The sequence below is a fragment of the Petaurus breviceps genome, unplaced genomic scaffold (assembly GCF_028583685.1).
Source record: "Petaurus breviceps papuanus isolate PSGF00001 unplaced genomic scaffold, PetGlider_PUasm1.0 90639, whole genome shotgun sequence".
NCBI classification, from domain to species: Eukaryota; Metazoa; Chordata; class Mammalia; order Diprotodontia; family Petauridae; genus Petaurus; species Petaurus breviceps.
The window spans coordinates 7520389-7539574 of record NW_027187296.1 but is presented as its reverse complement, the minus strand read 5'-3'; the positions used below and the strand labels follow the sequence as shown (position 1 = coordinate 7539574).

The window sequence follows — 19186 nt, the reverse complement described above, 5'->3', positions numbered from 1 at the left end:
ATATATATATATATATATATATATATATATATATATATATATATATAGTTTTAAAGCAATCGGGGTTAAGTAACTTGCTCAAGGGTACACGGCCAGTTATTTTGTGTGGGTGTTAAGTATCTGAGGCCAGAACCGATCCAGGGTCCTCCCGACACTGGGGCTGGAGCTCTTACTGCGCCACCTAGCCTCCCCCATATTAAATATATTTTCACAGTAGTCATGTTGTAAAGAAGAATTAGAACCAATGGGAGAAACCACTCAAGCCTCTCAAGTCTTCTTTCAGTCCAAGTAGCAAGTTAATTAAGACAGTTGTTGGGTGGGTGAGACTACTAGTGTGTCTATGGTATTTGTGATGAAAAAAAAAAGGAGCCAGATTTTAAGAATCTGAGCAATTTAATGGGGGAGAGATCAACACTTTTATACAGAAAGACTGTGGAAAGATCTGGATGGGATCTAGGAGTGGCAAGTAGCCTGGGGTGGGCCAGGTGCCTCAGGTAAATGCCAGAGATCTGGGTTCAGGGGCTTTGGGGTCCAGGTCCCAAAGACATGGTCTTTTCCTTTTAGGGGCCCAAAGTGAATCCCATCCCCCATCACTACTATGTGCCAAGATGTGCTAAGCACTTTTCAAATATTATCTCATTTGATCCATACAGTATATACATCTATAATATGATATAATAAATATGTAATTGAATCAAAACAGAAAGAAGGCATTAGAATTAAGGGAAACTGGGAAAGGTTCCTGTAGTAGCTAAGGGCAGCTAAGTGGCACAGTGGGTAGAGTACTGAGTCTGAAGTCAGGAAGACTCATCTGCATGAGTTCAAATACAGTCTCAGACACTTACTAGCTGTGTGACCCTGGGGCAAGCAATTGAACCCTGTTTGTCTCAATTCCTCATCTGTAAAATAAGCTGGAGAAGGAAATGGCAAACCACTTCAGTTTCTTTGCCAAGCAAACCAAGAAAACCCCAAATAGGGTCACAGAGAGTTGGATACAACCAAAATGACCAAACAATAAAAAACAATAACCTGTAGAAGGTGGGATTTTAGTTGGGACCCCAAGGAGGCCAGAAAAGCCAGGAGGTGGAGAAAAGAAGGGAGAGAATTCCAAGTATTGGAGGACAGTCAATGAAAATGCCCAAAGGTGTGAGATGAGTATCTGGTTCTAGAAATAAGAAGGAGGTTATTGTCATTGAATTACTGAGTATATGGGGGCAAAGAATAAGGTATAAAAAGACTAGAAAGGTAGGGGGTAGATTATTAACAAGATTATTATCATCTTTTAACAACAGAGGATTTTATATTTTATCCTGGAGGTGCTAGTGATCCACTAGGGTTTACTGAGTAGGGGATGACACAATTAGACATGTACTTCAGAAGGAAGATTAATTTGGTGGCTGAGTGAAAGATGGACTAGAACGGGGAGAAACTTGTGGCAAGATTCAGCAGGTGATTGTTCTTGATAAAACTGCTGTTTCTTTGAGATTACTATCAGTTAGGTGGGACAATGAATAGTTCTGGATCTGGATTCAGGAAGACCTATGTTCAAAATCCAGCCTCAGACACTTACTACCTGTGATCTTGGGCAAGTCATTTAACCTTTGCCTCAATTTCCTCAATGGTAAAATAGGGAGAATAATAGCACTTAATTCATAGAATTGTTGAGTATCAAATGAGATAATATTTTCAAAAAGTGCTTCACAAACCTTGAAGTACAATATAAATACTAGATGCTATTTTCTCCTTTTCTCTAATCATCCCTTTAATAATGCTTTTTAAAATGATACTTGGAATTGGAATCAAGTTTTTTAACCTGTAGTTTTCTGATTCCATTGTTTTCCTTGCTTTGAAAACTGGTTTTCTCATCCTTCTTGATCTCTAGTAGATATCTACTATCTACTTTTGATCACACTCATCTCCTTGATATTTCTTTTCTTTTTAGTTTTTCAGAACACTACTCTGTTCTGCTTCTCCTCCTATGTGGTAGACCACTCTTTCTTAGTCTCCTTTACCTGCTTTTCATCCATATCATAACCATTGACCCTGAAAACTTGGGTGATAGATGGTAGTGACCTTGTCAATAACAGGAAAGTTCAGAGGAGGGAAGGGCTTGGGCAAGGAAGTGTATGAATTCAATTTTGGAAATGTTGAGTTTGAGATGCCCATGGGACATCCAGTGTGGAAAATAAAATAAGCAGTTTTTTTAGAAGTATATTAAACTTTAATAAAAGGATGTGTAACACAGTCTTTGGGGCCTTATGACCCCAAACAAGATGACTGCCATTATCCCAAAATTGCACCTTATAAAATTAATAGGAATACCAATTAATCCCTGAAAATGGTGAATCAGGTGTACTTTTAGCTTTTGAACAGCTGCAGGAACAAGACATGAAAAGAAATGACAAGCAACGGTGTAAGACTGTTAAAATAAAAAAGTCACAGGCATAAAGTAATTTTTTTCTATTTCATAAAACCAAAACAGTCAAAAGTGAAATATTTTATTGAGTAAAAGACTAAATCTTGCTAGTGTGTGGGACAAGAACAACCCTTGCCCAAAATAAAATAAGCAGAGATATCTCCAAGTAGAGACAGGAAGGATTTAGTTAATTATTTCTTCTTGCAAGAAGGGCGGTCTTGCTACTAGAGACAGTCTAGTAGGAGAGGCAAAATACAAAATGCAAAGCTTGGTTATATACCCAAAAGACCACCCCTTTTCCCCCCACTTTGTCCTGTCCTGTTCCCATTAATTAGGAACTGAGGCACACAATCTTAACCACAAAAATCTGCTGGCGTTTGCAGATGAAATGTCAGTAATATCAAAAAGCAGAAGGTACATGTCTAGCGGACATGAAAACAGACAAAATATGTCATCAGTATCAACTTAGATATGAAAGCAGAAGATAAACGTTCTAACAATATCAATATAGACATGAAAGTAGACAATATTTTATGAATCATGGGGATTTTAGGACATGGTGACCTGCCCAGAGTTCCACAACAGGATTTCCAGTTTTATATTTATATAGGTCAGATGGTGGTCAGTGGAAACAAGTCCGGAATATTTGGGCCTGTGGTTAAATTTGCAGGGTCTGTGCTTTCCCTTCTGTGCTTAGCTAAGCTTAGTAGAAATTTCCACTTATGGGAAGTAAGGCAAGGATCCCAGGCTCCCAGCCCAGGTTTGCTAAGTCTTTGGTACTTTATTACAATTCTGTTCAGATTTCTGGAATGTTATTTGAGAAGTTTTCACTTTTATTCCATTCACTAGCCTGCATTCCAATAATTCTAGGGCTTCCTTTATTGTATAAATCTGGGCTTACATAAATCAGTTTTTGATGTGACACAAGTTTAGGGCTGGATAAATAGATATGGAAATCATTTGCATACAGATGCTAATTGAACCCATGGAAGCTGATGAGATCACCAAATGAGACAGTATAGAGAAAGAAGAGAAGAGAACCTGGGATAGAACTTTGGGAGACACCCAAAGTGGTGTGATATTGATAAACATCTGGCAAAAAAAAAAAGAAATAAGTGTTCAGACAGGTAGGAGAATGAAGAGAAAGTTATCATTAAAACCCAGGGAAAAAAAGAGTATCCAGGAGGAAGGAGGTCACATGCTGCAAAGATGTCAAGAAGGATGATGATGGAGAAGGGGAGAGTAGATTTGGCAATTAAAAGATCATTGATGACTTTGGAGAAAGCAGTTTTGGTTGAATGATTAGTCCAGAAGCCAGGATGCACAGGGTTTAAAAGAGAGTAAGTGGAGAAGAAATTAGAGATATTGATTATAGATGGCTTATATTGTAGGTTGATTATAGAAGGGGAAAAAAGATATAAGATAGCTGGTGACCATAGTAGGATTTAATGAACTTTTTTTTTAAAGGATGATAGAGACTTGAGTGTTTTGGGTAGGTAGCATGAGCTAATAGATAGAAATTAAAGATTGGACAGAGAATGAGGAAGACAGTTTGGGGGGTGATTTACTGGAAAAAATGGGAGGGGATTGGGTCAAAAGGATATATGTAGAAGGACTGACCTTAGCAAGCATCTCCTCTTTAGAGACTAGAATGAAGGAGATAGTGGGGGACAATGTCAGGAGAATGTAAGATAAGGAGGAGAGAAGAAAGAGCTCTTGTCAAATGGGCCCATTTTCTTTGGTGAAGTATGAGATGAAGTCCACAGGGGAGAGGGTGGGAAGACGAAGTAGTGGACAAAAGATTTTGAATGCTTGCTTTGGGCATAGGATAAGGAATCAGGATGAAGTAATGAGACTGCCTTACTGGAGGGAGGGCCCAGGTGAGGTTAGTTTGCATAAATCTGTAATAGATCCAATCATCTTGGATGACCTGGGTTCAAGTCCCACCTCTGAAACAAAGTAGATGTGTGACTATGGTGGAGTCACTTAAACTTTCAGTGCCTCCAAGAAACTTTGTAAGGTTAGAAATTGCAGAATAGTTTCCAGTAGAGTTTCTTCACTAGGAGTTCTCTATACCAGACTATTAACATCTTCTCTTGCTTCCATCTTGTTTAAGAGAAGGAATAAGGACTGAACTTCAAATTTCATTGGTATAGGGAACTCTCACAAAAGGAGACTCCCTTTACCAATGTAGAGTTTCACCTTTTCAGCAACTGATAGTCTTAGAGAATTGCCTAGAGCAATTTTAATTCATTGTCCTGGATGCAGGTCAGCTTTCTATCAGCTACACCATGTTGCTTCTCTCCATCTTTCATACATGTCTTTCAATTCAAATTGGTTTGTGAATTTTCTGTTTCCAGATAATTTCTATTTAATTTAAATTAAATTAAATTTATTTATTTTAAAGCAATTGGGGTTAAGTAACTTGCTCAAGGTTACATGGCCAGGTGTTTCTGGGTGGGTGCTAAGTGTCTGAGCCCAGATTCGATCCCAGGTCATCCCAACTCTGGGGCCAGTGCTCTTACTCGCTGTGCTACCTGGCCGCTTCCCAGATAATTTCTTTAGGCAAACCTATCTCTTCTTATTCATCAGGATTTCTTTTTGGTGTCTTCAAAATTTCATTCTCAAGAGCTTACTATCCCTATTGAGCTCATGACCCCTATAAAATTTTAGTCTGTGGCATCTTGTCCTTTCTCTGAACCAATCAATCAATCAATCAAAAAATATTTATTAAATGTCTGCTAAACTCTGTTTTGGGCAAAAAGAACTCCACCAGATGGTTGGAAAATTGGGGTCCTTCATCTCTACTTTACTGAAGTTCTGTAATAGGCTTCTGATTGCTCCCAAGATCCTTATCTATTTTCTTTTTGGTCAGGTGGTCTGTAATACACTCCACAAATAATATTGCTTCTTTTCCTGCCTCCATTGATCTTCCCCCAAATACTCTCTGCCATGCTTCTTCCCTACCCTGCTTCCTGGACTTCCTCACATGAGTACATCCTCTTAATATGCAATGATACTCCACTTTCCATTTGACCTATTCTATGTCTTTTGAGTAAGATCTTTCTTCCAAAATCAGTCTAGTTATGGATCACATCCCAGAAAGTCCTAGTGATACCCACAAAGTCAGGCTTTTTCTCTCACCTCCATCTTGTAAAAAGTCCAAGGAAAAGCTATCAGAGTCCCTAGCAACACATTCAAAAGAAAGGGAGTTGGTTCACAATTCACTTTATAATCTAATGAGGGGATAATTTTTCTTGTCCTCTGACATGCTCCTTAGTCCCACGGTCCATTCCCATTGGTCATGGGAACTAATCAGGGATTGCTTCAGCATTATAAAAGCTGTGAGACTCTAAGAGATCATTGTGAATGGTCAGCTCTATCACTTCATTACACTAATAATTGCATTTGTTTTATTTGTGGACACTGTATTGTCATTTTTTACTTTGGTAATTTGATTTTCTATTCTCTTTTGATGAAATTAACTAATATTTTGTATGTTTCATTGGTCTTAAAAAGAACGCAGATCTTAGTTTTATCATGTCAATGATACATTTTCCAATTTTATCTTTTCTTTGATTTTTCAGGATTTTAATTTTTATGTGTTAATATGTGGATTTTCTAGGTTTTTAAAAAATTGAATGTCCAATTCACTAATCTTTTATTAATTTTCTTGATGTACAGGTTTAGCACTTGCCACAATTTTTGGTAGGTGTCTTTTTATTATTTTCTTTACTATGATTATTTCTTATTCCTATAATTTGTTCTTTGACTCAATTTATTATTTAGGATTATATTATTTTATGTATTATATAATATATTGTGATATATTGTATTAATTATATTATATTATGATTATATTATATTATTCAGTCTCTGAATTCTGACTCCGGTCAAACTCCCTTATCAATTACAACTTTTCTTGTGTTTTTGGTCAGCAAATTATACATTTAATTTATGCCTTTCTGCATTTATTTATAAGTTCTTTATGTCCTAGCACATCATCAGTTTTTGTGAGTGTGTTGTACAATAATGTAAAATAAATTCTTTAATATTTCCAGTCAGTAATCACCAAATCAGTCATATCTAATTTTATTAAGGCAGCAAGGCATTTGGGCCTGGGGGGAGGAAAGAAGGGGGATTTCATCAGCACTTCCTAGAGTTGGTTGTAGAAGTAGCACAGGGCTAGGTCAGATGCTGCTTAGTCTACTTCTTTATTCAGCTTCTAAGGCTGGGGGATCATGCTTAGCCACTGGACCTTCCTCTGGAGGCACATTCACATCCCCCTCTTCCCTAAACCCCCTGTGAATCTCCACCTGGGCAGAGGAAATTTTGTAGGAGCCCTCAAATGCGTGGGTCCTGGCCCCTTCAGCTTCCTGACTTGCATGTTCTTCAGTATCCTGAGTTCCTAACTCTGGGGCTCTGGACTCCTGGCTCCCCTTCTGTTTAGATATCTGTGTCCCTAGTTCCTCAGGCATTCTATATCCAATTTCTTCCTCTCTTCCACTCACTTCAGAAGTCTCAGGGATGGTGGGTCCTAGATTTTGGAAGCTATTTCGGATACGAGATATGTAGCGGCTCAGGATACTGACGCCATCGGGAAGCTGGGGCATTCCTCCCTCAGCCAGTGTCTTCCTTACACCAGCCACCTCACCCTGCAGTCTGGACACTGTCTTGGTCAGCTCTGTGAGTCGGTTGCCAAGGTCTGAAGAAGAGAAAGGAGGTGGGGGAATATTGAAGGGATGTGCTTCCCACTTCTGGGGATACCTCAGAAAGGTCCAAAGCTGAATGAACTTCCCATGAGTCACCAAGCTCAAGAGAACTCAGAATTCTCAGACTGGGCCTTTTGGAAGAACTTTGGCCTATGGGCTGGTACCCATTTGCCCTGAGAGAGTTTCAGGGTTATGGGAGGAGAGGGGAAATTTAGGATCAATTCCAGGATCAATGGTATATAGACTAGAAAGGACCCTAGAGATTATTTAATCCAGATACTTGGGTTGGTGGGAATAGGGGTCATAAGAGAGGGCAGGGCCTTGGGAGGGAGGACATTCAAGAAAAGGGTAGGCAGACTAAAAGCATGTAGAAAGTCAAGGGGTCCACAGGCCCAGGTCTTGGAGTTTGGGGAAAGGAGGACAGGGTCCAGGGAACGTAAAGGCAGGGAGCTGGGAGTAGGGACCAAGTTTGGGGAATGAGGTGTCTGGGGCCTGGAGACTGACCTTTCCGACGGCTTTCTTCAAATTCACGCCTTGCAGTCTCAATGTAACGTTGCACCAAGGCCTTGATGACTCGGACTCGGTAGGAGCCACCCTCACCTTCCCCATTCTTGGCCCCCACCCCAGAGTTTGCCTGGAATAATATATTTAAAGAGAAGGGAGTATGAACCATTCCTCAATGTCTATTCTTGCTCCAAATCCTTCCTGCTAGTTCATTGCAATAGATTGCTGGTGGGTCTATCTGCCATAAGTCTTTCTTCATGTTAATCCATCTTCCATTCAGCCACCAAAATAATTTTCCTAAAGTCCAGGTCCAATCATGTCACCTCCACCCTCCCAAGAAACTCCAGTGGCTCCCGATTGCCTCCAGGAGCAAATAAAAAATGCTGTTTGGTGTTCAAAGTCATAAATAACCTGTCCTCCTCTGACCTTCAAAGTCTTCTTACACCTTAGCCCCTGACATGTACTCTTCAATCCAGTAACACTGGCTTCCTGTCCTACAAACAAGCCACTATTGGTGACTCAGGGCATTTTCTCTGACTGTTCCCCATGCCTGGAACACTCTCCTTCCTCTGCTCTGACTACCGACCACCCTGTCTTCCTTTAAGTCCCAATAAAATACCAATTCCTACAGGAAGCCTTTCCCAGCCCCTCCTACTTCTAATGCCTTCCTTCTGTTAATTACCTCTTATTTATCCTGTATATAGCATGCTTGTATATATTTATTTGCATGTGGTTTTCTCTATTAGACTGTAAGCTCCTTGAGGGCAAGGCCTGTCTTTAGACTCTTTTTGTATCACCAGAGTTTAGCAGCATGCCTGGTACATAGTAGGGGCTTAAAAAGTGTTGATTGATTGATAGTTCTCTCCACCCTCAAAACCAAAGCCCAGGGAAAAAGAAGACCAATGGGTAGAATCCCCAACTGGGAGCTCCAGACTACAAGGTTTCATTCCTGTTCAGAGGTGTAGGGCAAATTCCTTTCTAGATACAATAAGAAACTAGGGTCAGGAATAGAGGAGTGGGATTCGTTAATCCATCAATTCATAGATTATAAATTGCTGGAACTGGAAGGAATCTGAGAGATCATCTAGTTCAATCTCATTTTACAAAAAGGAAACTGAGGTCCATAGAGGTAACTCTGGGGAGTAATTAAGGGTAACTTGGTTCCTCTTAAATAATGAGTGACTAAGAGAAAATGACGTGCATATGGCTCTTCCATGATGAGCTAGAGGCAGAGCTGGGACTGGAATCCAGTTTTCCCAACTACCAGCCTAAAGGTTCTCCAGGGAGAGGGTGGGATTGGACAGAGTAGGGAGTCCATGCCCTAGCTCACTCCAGACTAGTGCTGGGGGGTCTTCCCTGGCCACAGCCCCCTCTTTCCTAAAACCCCTATGAATCATCATTGGGGTGATAATTGTGACAAGGCTAGCTCTCCAAGGCTGTTGGGTAGGACCTCGTGCCTAGGGCTTTGCTTCTCCCCATTCTCACCCCTATCCTGGCCTGAGTGAGTTGCAGACAAACCCCATCTCCCCGTATAGAGGCAGCTTTGCATAAGGGAAACAGGACTGGACTTCGAGTCAGGAGATCTGGAATTGAATCCAGGATACTGTAGGTACTGGTTATGTTACCTTGGGTAAGTCTTACTTCTCTGGGCCCTAGTCTCTCTGTAAAAAATAATATCTGCACTATTCACCTTTCTGAGATATTGTAAAGAAATTGCTCAAATTCCATAAAAATTGAATTATCATCATTATTGTCTTAGCCAGACTGTTGCTAGTCACTGTATTTAGAATTTTACAGAATGATACCATTTCAGAACTAAGAAATATCTGCTCCATCACTCATGGTAGATATCTGCTTGGGTTCCCAATGAATTTCGCCTTAAGTCACTTGGTAAAGCTTCTTTGGATAAATATTAGCCTCATTTGGGCAGCCACGAGGACAGAGGGGGAATAATTCATCTCCAGTCAAGCTGGGACAACTAAGGGGGAGCTTGATCCTCTGTCAAAGGACAGAGACAAAGCAGCAGGAACACAGCTAATGAGAGAGGAGTTCCCCACTGGCTTGAGGGGAGATGGAGAGGGTGACTCTTAGTTTTTGGCCCCTTCCTGTCTGGCATCTCCCTCACAAGAACAAGTCAACTGGAATAGACTAGGACAGATAGACTCAGCAAGACATCAGAAAGACACACAGGCTGACAGACAGGGATAGAGTTGAATGTCTGACAGACTGGGACAATGTAAACATTGGATAGATTGTGGGACAGAGACAGAATGGAGCAGAGATGGGATGGATGAACAAAAAGACTGAGAGAGATACAGGACAGTTGTAAGACAGAGACATGGAACAAGCAGTCAGATGGAACACTCACGAAGGTAGGGATGGGGGGATAGGTAGTCTCCTTGGGCTTGCAGCAGCAGCAACAAAAGAATCGGAAGATCCTCCTAAGAGAATTGGGAGAAGAGTCAGAGGGGGATAGGATGGGGGGCTAGGGTTAGGGGTCATAGTAAATGGGGGATGAGAAAAGGAGGTTGAGGGATGGACTGGGAGGGTTGGGGACTGTGGGGAGTTCTTGAAGAAGGGATGGAGACATAGAGCAGGCATATTAGGGATGGAAGGGATGAGGCTGTGGAGGTTCCCTAAGAATTTACCTGAGCAGATAGAAGAAGGCCTTGGGTGAGGGCAAGATGTTGAAGGGAACTGGCAGCGTCAAGCCTTCCCGAAAGAAGGACAGGTAGAGCTTGGATCGGGCAAACTTCCATTCCACGTCAGCATCATCCTGGGGACCAGAGATGGGGAGGGGCTCAGGGACCTCTAGCCTCCTATATGCCCACAGATCCCCTTTCATCTTTCATTCTCTATCCTTCACACTAATCCTCCTTCTCCTCCTCCACCATTTCCCATCTCCCTTTCTCCCTCCATTTCATTTCCCCTCCCTCTCCTCTTTTCTGCCTCACTATATCCCTACCTCCATCCCTTTGACCCATTCTGCTCTGATCCTGTATCTATCCCCATTCTCTTTCTTCTTCCTTTACCCTTCCCTTTCAGTTCTCTACCCACTCACTCTTGATTATCTCCTAGTCTCCTTCCATAATATCCCTTTATTATACCCCATCCCTGTCCAGCTCCATTTTCACCCTGCTCTCCAACCCCTTTCCTTCTCCACCATGCTCCATCCCAATCACCCTGATTATCTCTTCCCAGTCCTCTACATTAACCTCTGCTTTTCTGTCCTTCCTCCCTTGAGAGGACTCTTGCTCCGCCCCCATCTCCTGTCCCATCCCCTTCTTATTCTTTGGCCCCATCTTTTCATTCCATCCCTTAATTTCATACTTCTTTCCTCCTTTTCTCAACAGACACCTCCCCATCTCCTTTTCCAGCATTCTCATAAAAACAGGTATATATTTCCATTTTGTTGTTGTTCATTCATATGCAACTCTCTGTGACCCCATTTGGGTTTTCTTGACAAAGATACTAGAGTGGTTTGCCATTTCCTTCTCCAGCTAACTTTGCAGATGAGGAAAACGAGGCAAAGAGGGTTAAATGACTTGCCCAGGGTCACACAGACATTAAGTGTCTGGAGTCAGATTTGAACTCAGAGAGATGAGTCTTTCTGACTCCAGGCCAGGCACTGTATCCATTTTGCCACTTAGGTGCCTATATATATATATATATATATATATATATATTTATTTTTTTTTTGCCTTTTTTGGAGGGCAATTGGGGTTAAGTAACTTGCCCAAGGTTACACAACTTGTTTTTTTGTGTGGGTGTTAAGTGTCTGAGGCTGGAACCGAACTCAGGTCCTCCCGACTCTGGGGCCGCCCCTCATATATTTCTTTAGTACTTAATAAATCCCTTTCTGACAAAAGCTGTGAGACCAGCTCACATGATCATAGATTTGGAGCTGAAAGAAATCATATATGTCATTTAAACCAACTAACTCCTTCATTTCACAGATTCATTAATTCATTCAATAAGCACTTATTTAGCACCTACAGACTCAGAGAAGTCACCGAGTAAATCACAGGACTTTTAGATACTCAACAAGTCAAACAAGCTTTTATCAAGACTTTAACTAAGGTCTCCTAACTCATCCAGTCCTATTGTCTTAAAACTACCCTGCTCCTCTTATCTCTCTTTACCTTCCTTCCCTAACTCTGCCACAGTCCTAACCTTTTCCAATCTTCTCTTCTTCCTCCCCACCCCTTCTTCATCCCTATCTTCTCTCCCTCTAGCCTACTGAATTCCTTTAAAGTCCAATTCAAAAGCTACCTCCTCCAGGAAATCTCTGATCTTCCTGCTCTCACCCACCCCCAAATAAATTCCTCCCTCACAAGGTATTTGCGCTCTCTCTCTCTCTCTCTCTCTCTCTCTCTCTCTCTCTCTCTCTCTCCCCTCTAATGGGCAATATTGTGTATGCTAGTTATCTAGTATGTGTATTTTAGTCCTCTAAATAGATTGTATTTTTCATTATGCAAGGACTGGGCTTTTCTCTAAATTTTTAACTCCTCCAGTGCTGAATTCAGGGATCTGCACAAATTAGGCATCTTTTAAATGTTTGATGAATTGAAAAGATTCTCCCTTTATCACATTTTCTCTCACCAGAATGTGAGTTCTCTAAAGACAGAGATTAGGTATGTATGTTACCCCATTCCCCCCACCCTTTACCTCTCTATCAATTCCTTCCTCTGTAAAACAAGGTGGTTGGACTAGGTGACTTCTAAGGTTCCTTCCAGTTCTAAACCTATAATCATACGCTGTCCCTTTGGGTCTTTTCCTCCATCGCTCTGCTGTTCCTCGTGTCCTTACTTTGATCCAACCTGTGTTCAGGTCCCTGGTTCTCCTCCATCCTTCATTATCCCCTTCATCTCCCTCCAGGTCCATGGTCCTCTTGCACTCCTCTATCCTTTAACATTCCTTTCATCTCCCTACAGATTCTTAGTCTTCTTCTGCTACTCCATCCCCACTTTTCCCACACCTCAATCTTCTGGAAGGAGTTGGTTATCATGGCAATGAGCATGTTGAGCAGCACGATAACCATGACGATGGTGAAGATGCCATAAAGAGCGCGGCCCACAAACTCAGGCACCAGGAATTGGGGCATGTCCACCACACTGTGTTCTTCCATGCCGAACATCGTCCAGAAGAGAAACTGGAATGTCTCATTGAAGCTGAAGGAGAAGATGGCATTGCATTGTGGGGCAAACAGAAGAGCTGAGCTAGGCTCAGTCTCTGCTTTTCCCTTTATATCAATGTCACTGTCTACAAAAAGCTGACCATCTCAGTCAGTGACAGAACTACATGGAAGACAGGATGTTGGGGTACTCTGGGACCCAGCTAGCATTATCTTCTTATACCAGCTGAAAGGCAATAAGGTGTAAGGGACAGAGCATTGGACTTGTAGTCAGGAAGATCTGTGCGCAAATCTTGATTCAGATATTTACTAGCTGGGTGCCCCTGGGCAAGAGTCACTTAACCTTCTCTCAGTCTCAGTTTCTTCATCTGCAAAATGGGGAAACTAAAGGCAACAAAGATATTTTTTAAAGATATACAGGGTTTCCTAAAAGTCTTAGATTAAAACTGCACTAAGACTTTTGGGATAAATATAGGAAGAAAGGAGACACATCATGGCAAAGTAGATGAAGAGTTGGTTTCAAGCCAGGGAGACCTGAGTTTGGGTCTAGTTTCTGACATATACTGGCTATATGACCCTGGACTCGAGGTAACTCTTTAAGCCTTCAAAATGGAAAGAAGGTGTCATCCCACCTTGGTAGAGGGAGTTTCCTCTCCTAAGAGTCCATTGTGTCAACAGGTCTCTCCTCTTGGGAGAAAAAGAAGGACCAAAGAAGGGATAGGATGTTTGTTTGGAGAGGATGCTAAAAATTGACATGGAGAAGACACAGCTGCTCAATTTTTATTTTCCTCCTGTTTTCTCTGCCAAGGAGATTGGCCTTTGCTCTGGAAAGAACAAAACACAAGTGGCTAACAGGGAACTGAGATCCAAGATAAGTAGGGAGATAATAAGTTGTCCTGGAAGGATTAAAGTCACATGGACCGGAAGAACTACATGCCCAGGGTCTCAAAAAACCAGAAGATGTGATTACTGAGTCACTACCCTTAATATCTGAAAGACTGCAGAAGATCAGAGACGGACAATGTCCTGATCTTCAAAATACAAACTATAGACCAGTGATCTCGACTTAGATTTCTGAGAAAATTCTAGAATAAATCATTAAAGAGATGGTTGATGAACATCTAGAAAGGCAAGCAGTAATTACAAAGATCCAGTATGGCTTCAAGGATTGGTCACACCAGATTTAACTTCATTTCTTTTTTTGAAAGGGTTACCAAACTGGTAGATAAAGGGAATGTTATGGACATTGTTCACCTAGACCAGGAGTGGGGAACCTGTGGCCTCAAGGTCACATATGGCTCTCTAGGTCTTCAAGTGCAGCCCTTTGACTGAATCCAAACTTCACAGAACAAATACCCTAAATAAAAGAATTTGTAGGGGCAGCTAGGTGGCACAGTGAATAGATCACTGGCCATGGAGACATGTGAGTTCAAATTTGGCCTCAGACACTTGATCACACTTTCTAGCTGTATGACCTTGGGCAAGTCCTTTAACCCCAATTGCCTTGCCTTCCCCCCTCCAAAAAAATAAATAAAATTATTTGTTCTATAAAACTTGGACCCAATTAAAAGGCCGCTTTTAAGGACCTAGAAGGCCACATGTGGCCCTGAGGTTGCAGATTCCCCAACCCTGAATCCTAGACTTTAATAAAGCTTTTTGGAAAAATATTTCATACTGTTCTTAAGGAGAAAATAGAGAATTGTGGACTAGATGACAGCGCAATTAGATGGTTGGACTCAAAGAATAGTTGGAATATCCCTGGTGCCTAGCACAGAACCTGGCACATAGTAGGGACTTGATAAATGTTTGTTAATAGGATGATTTAATACCCAGGAAGCTGTGCTTGGTGGCACAGTTTGATATTTTTATCAATAACTTGGATAAAGGGGGTGGCTAGGTGGCTTAGTGAGTAAACCGCTGGCCCCGGAGTCAGGAGAACCAGAGTTCAGTTCCAGCCTCAGACACTTAACACCCACACAAAAAAACTAGCCGTGTAACCTTGGGCAAGTTACTTAATCCCAACTGTCCTCCAAAAAGGCAAAAATAATAATAATAATAACTTGGATAAAGGCATAGGTGCAAGGGTGTCCTGTGTGTCCTGGAGTCAGCTGAATCTGACTTGATTTTTAAATTTTCAGAGTATTCATACTTTAGAAATCAGCAAATGCCTTCCATTAGGGCTTGATTTATTGTTTTGTTGGTTGTCTGGACTTAAGAAAGCAACAGAGAAAATGTTAATAATGCAGATCAAATTTAAATTTGTGTCACTGTAAATAGTTTAATTTTTTTCCTCCCCCAAAGAGCTGGTTGTTAGATATTTACCAGCACACCACTGCATAGAGAGTTAGGATCCAAAAGGATTTTGACAGGATAGAAAGCACTGGACTAAGTCTAGCATAATGAAATATACTTGGATAAATGTAAAAGTCTTATACTTGGGTCCAAAAAATCACATGTATAAGATAGGGGAGACATGGTTTCACAACAGTTGTTCTGAGAATGACTTCAGGATTTTAGTGAAGTTCAATAGCATTAGCATCAAGGTGTGGTAGCTGAAAACTGCATTAAGAGAGGCATGATCCTTAGGAAGAAAAAGGGGCCCATCTCGTCATATTCTACCCTTGTCAGACCTCATCTGGGATGTTGTGTTTAGCTCTGGGCACCATAGTTTAAGAAGGACTAAAGAGTGGGGAAGTTTCCAGAAGATGGTTTAGATAGGGGTGGAGAACCTGCGACCTTAAGGCCACATGTGGCCCTCTAAGTCCTTAAGTATGACCCTTTGACTGAATCCAAACTTCACAGAATTTGTTTTGTTCTGTGAAATTTGGATTCAAAGGATTGCACTTGAGGACCTAGAGGGCCACATGTGGCCTCGAGACTTCAGGTTCCCCACCCCTGATTATGTCCTTTCAAGTCTATGTCATATAAGGAACAGTTAAACGAACTGGGGAAGACTAAGGGTGTGTGTGTGTGTGTGTGTGTGTGTGTGTGTGTGTGTGTGTGTGTGTGACATGATAGCTACCTCCAAGTACTTGAAGGACTGCCATGCAGAGCAGTTTAGGCTTGCTCTTTGTCCCCAGAAAGAAGAATCAAGAACAGTGGGTCTAAGTTGAAAAAAGGCAAATCTAAGCTTGACATTAGAAAAACAAAACAAAACAAACCCTGATGATTCAAGCTATCCCTGAGTCAAAAGTGCCTCAGGAGGCGGTTGAAGGTCTTCAAGAAGAAGCTGGATGGCCACTAGTAGGGTATGTCATAGTGGGATTCCCTTCACATATGGGTTGGACTAGATGCCTACTGGGGCACCTTCCAACTCTCGGATTCTGTGATCTCCTGATTGTGACTCTGAGATCCCCTGATTGTGATTCTGAATAGGCCTGTTGAAAGTGCACTCACTGTTCAGGATGTATGGAGACAGGGAAAGAGGGAAGTGGGTGTTAGGAGAAGGCAATTCGGAAGCAATGGTAGAAACATGAAGGAATCTGAGGTGGTAGATTTTGTGGCCCAAGGAACAATCAGGGTCAAGGGGATCAGATGGAGGTTTGAAGATTAGGGAATGGTTAGAAAGCAGTAGAAGGTAAAAATCCTGAGTTCCCCAGGATAACAAGAAGAGAAGCTGGTGCTCCCAGGGAAGATGACATCAGGCCAGTGAGGCCCAAGTTTCAGGGTGCGACCTGAGGTCTGTCCTACCTTCCCTGTGCCCACGGTTCCCCTAAGAGTTTCTGAGAGCCATCTTCCCTTACCCTGATGGAGAATGAATGCATAAGCTCACTCCCTCATGTTCTCTATTAAGAGAACAAGCCTAAAGCCTTTAGAGAAAGTTAGGCACCAATAAACAGATGAGGCAGGAATGTAGGCTTGGTTTAGGGAGAATGGGAGTCTTCCCTGAACCCTAATAACATTTCCCAGGTAGCTACAGACTTTGCCTGGCCATAAATATCACAAAGACTTAAAGATGGAAGGGACCTTTGAGATGAATAAAGTCCAATTTCTTCATTTTACAAATAAAGAAACTGAGGCACAAAGAGCTAGTCATTTGACCAAGGTTATGAGCCAGTCCTGCTTGTTGAACTGGTCAATACCATCCCCAGCCCCTTCCCTGCCTCCTACCTGCACTTCCCCCTCCTTGGACCCTGACCTTTCCCCCAGCATGACTCTCGGTAGCCAGCTCCCTTTCCTAGGCTATGCCCTCATTTCTGGACATTTCCTACCCCATCCCCAGATCCCACTTCCACCAGCCCCCACCCCACATACTTGCCCAGCCTCTCTGTCTCCTGGTAGGGCACATAGATGTTGTTGAGACCACAAAGAAAGGCTGTCAGGATGATCATAAGGATGAACATGAACCTGTAGGAAGAATGAGGAAGGGTCAGACACATGGCCAGGGTCAGACTCTAAGAAATCAGGCTTTGGTCAAGGAGGGCCCTTAGCTACTTTTTCCTGTCCTCTTCCCTTGTCTCTGCCCCCATCCCCAACATCGACCTGAGTCTCCTGGAGAAGAGGCATGCCACAAGGGACTGGGGTAGGAAGAATGTTAGTTAAGTAAGAATATTCAATTGCAGCTTCAGTTGAGTGTCAGGATAAGTTAGGATGGAATTGGGGTAATGGACAAAGTTGGAATTAGGTTCAAGATGATGATTAGAATGGGTTAAGGTTTGGGGTTCTGGTCAAAGTGAGGTTCAGAATGAATTAAGAGTAGAGGTTAGAGTCAGGACAAAATGAAGATAAGGCTGAAGAGGAGCCATAATGAAGTCAAGGTTTAGGATTCAACTGAAGGTCCCTTTGAGAAGGATTAGGATATAAAATCTTCCCTGCACATTAATAGGCCTTACATGGAGCCCATTAAGGGAAGCTTGCTTAGGGGAGGCTTGCTTGTAGGAAGGCTTTTATACCTTTTGCTAATTTCTAATTAGGCACTGATTCAGGAGGGTTAGGCTGCCTTCTGGCTCTGAGAAGTGTATATATATTCTGAGTTGGTATTTTGCTTTGGGGGTTTGCTTATGAGAAGGATCTTGTGATTCCCTGGTCAAGATTCTGAGTGGCCATATGTTCAGAGCTTCCTGACTGCCCAGATGTAAAGGTTCTCTCAATCCAGGGATGTATGTAAAGTGTATAGTTGATTCAGACAGTCAGAATCCTGTCTGTTGGTTATTACTTCTCTGCTTGTATTCTCCTCTGTATTTTCTCTGAAGTTCAGGGTGATGATTAGTCCTGAACTATAAATGTAATTTTAAAACATTGTTGACCCCTTAAACAGCTACCTTTCCTAGTAAAGCAGATCTAAGAACCTGTGCTAGCAGCCATCCTGGGTATGCCAGTGTGGTTGCCACTACAGGGACCCTTTTGTCAGTCTACTGAAGTCTGTGGACTCCTCAGAATACGGTTTTTAAGTAATTGAAGGAAATATTCAATTTCCATGATTGGCTAGTGAAAATAAAGATATAATTTTTTCCTTTCCTATATCATAGACTCCCTGGGATCCACGGACTGCAGGTTAAGAACCTCTGAATTAGGGTGATAGGATAAGGTCAGGATCAGTGGTAAGGTCATGTAAAGGTTAAAGTGACACAGGAAATTCCAAAATTCATTTTCTTGCTCAGTTAGGGACTGGACTTAATGCCTTCTGAAGTTCCTGCCAACTCAGGGATTTAGGGACTCCATTATTTTTAAGATGAAGTCAAGGTCACTGTTAAGGTCAAGAAACGGACTGAGGCCAGGTTGAACCCTTTGTTTTTTTTTCATTGATTATGGTTTGGGTGAGGGTTAAGACCAGGGTTCTGCTCTTCCATGACTAGAAGAGCACTGGTGGGGAGGCAGGTGAGGGGCAAATGACTAGGTCTTCCCACAACAAGGGGAGTTGGATGGGAGTCATCAGGAAGAGGTTATTCCACCCCATACCCCAAAAGAAGTCTTGAGGAGACCAGGGAACTGAGAGGCTGCCCTCACCGGATCATGTCATCAATCATCTTGCCGATGGAGATCTGCAGGGTGCCCAGAGACTCATGGGCAGGCAGGATGTAGGCCAGGCGGGTGAAACTGAGCATGCTGGTGATGGCAAACAGGACTTCAGCCACAAACTGGGGGTCTTCTGTGCGCCACTCACTGCGCTCTGCTCAAGGGGAGATGTGGAATGGGCAGCAGGTGAGGATTCCCCAACACTACCCTAGGGATTAGTGACATTCTCTGGCTCTATGAAGGGTGATGGATTAACCCACCTGTTTCACAGGATGTTAGCTAGGACCTGTCCTGTAGAACTATCTAGCAAACTACTTTTGGGTGCTTTGAACTCCAGAATGGTTACTCCCTCACCTGTCAGTCACACTAGTTTCCTTTCCCTTCTCTCACTAAGTCCCTTACCTTGTCTTAACAATTCATTTTATTGACCTTATCCTATTTTTATTGACTTTATCTTACTGATTT

The 19186-nt window shown here is 42.2% G+C and overlaps 1 protein-coding gene across 1 annotated transcript in view; it reads right to left on the bottom strand.

Annotated features, from left to right (window-relative positions):
* Positions 1-6516: 6516 nt before the first annotated feature.
* XNDC1N (XRCC1 N-terminal domain containing 1, N-terminal like) overlaps positions 6517-19186 on the bottom strand; it is a 54283-nt gene continuing 41613 nt past the window's right edge. Inside the window, exons 17-23 of the mRNA XM_069064710.1 lie at positions 18713-18875; positions 17021-17113; positions 12611-12803; positions 10281-10408; positions 10001-10073; positions 7633-7762; positions 6517-7121 (exon numbers count right to left, since the gene is read on the bottom strand). Of these exons, the coding sequence (XP_068920811.1) occupies positions 6631-7121; positions 7633-7762; positions 10001-10073; positions 10281-10408; positions 12611-12803; positions 17021-17113; positions 18713-18875 (1271 nt within the window). The 3' untranslated portion in view covers positions 6517-6630. The remainder of the gene's footprint in view (positions 7122-7632; positions 7763-10000; positions 10074-10280; positions 10409-12610; positions 12804-17020; positions 17114-18712; positions 18876-19186) is intronic.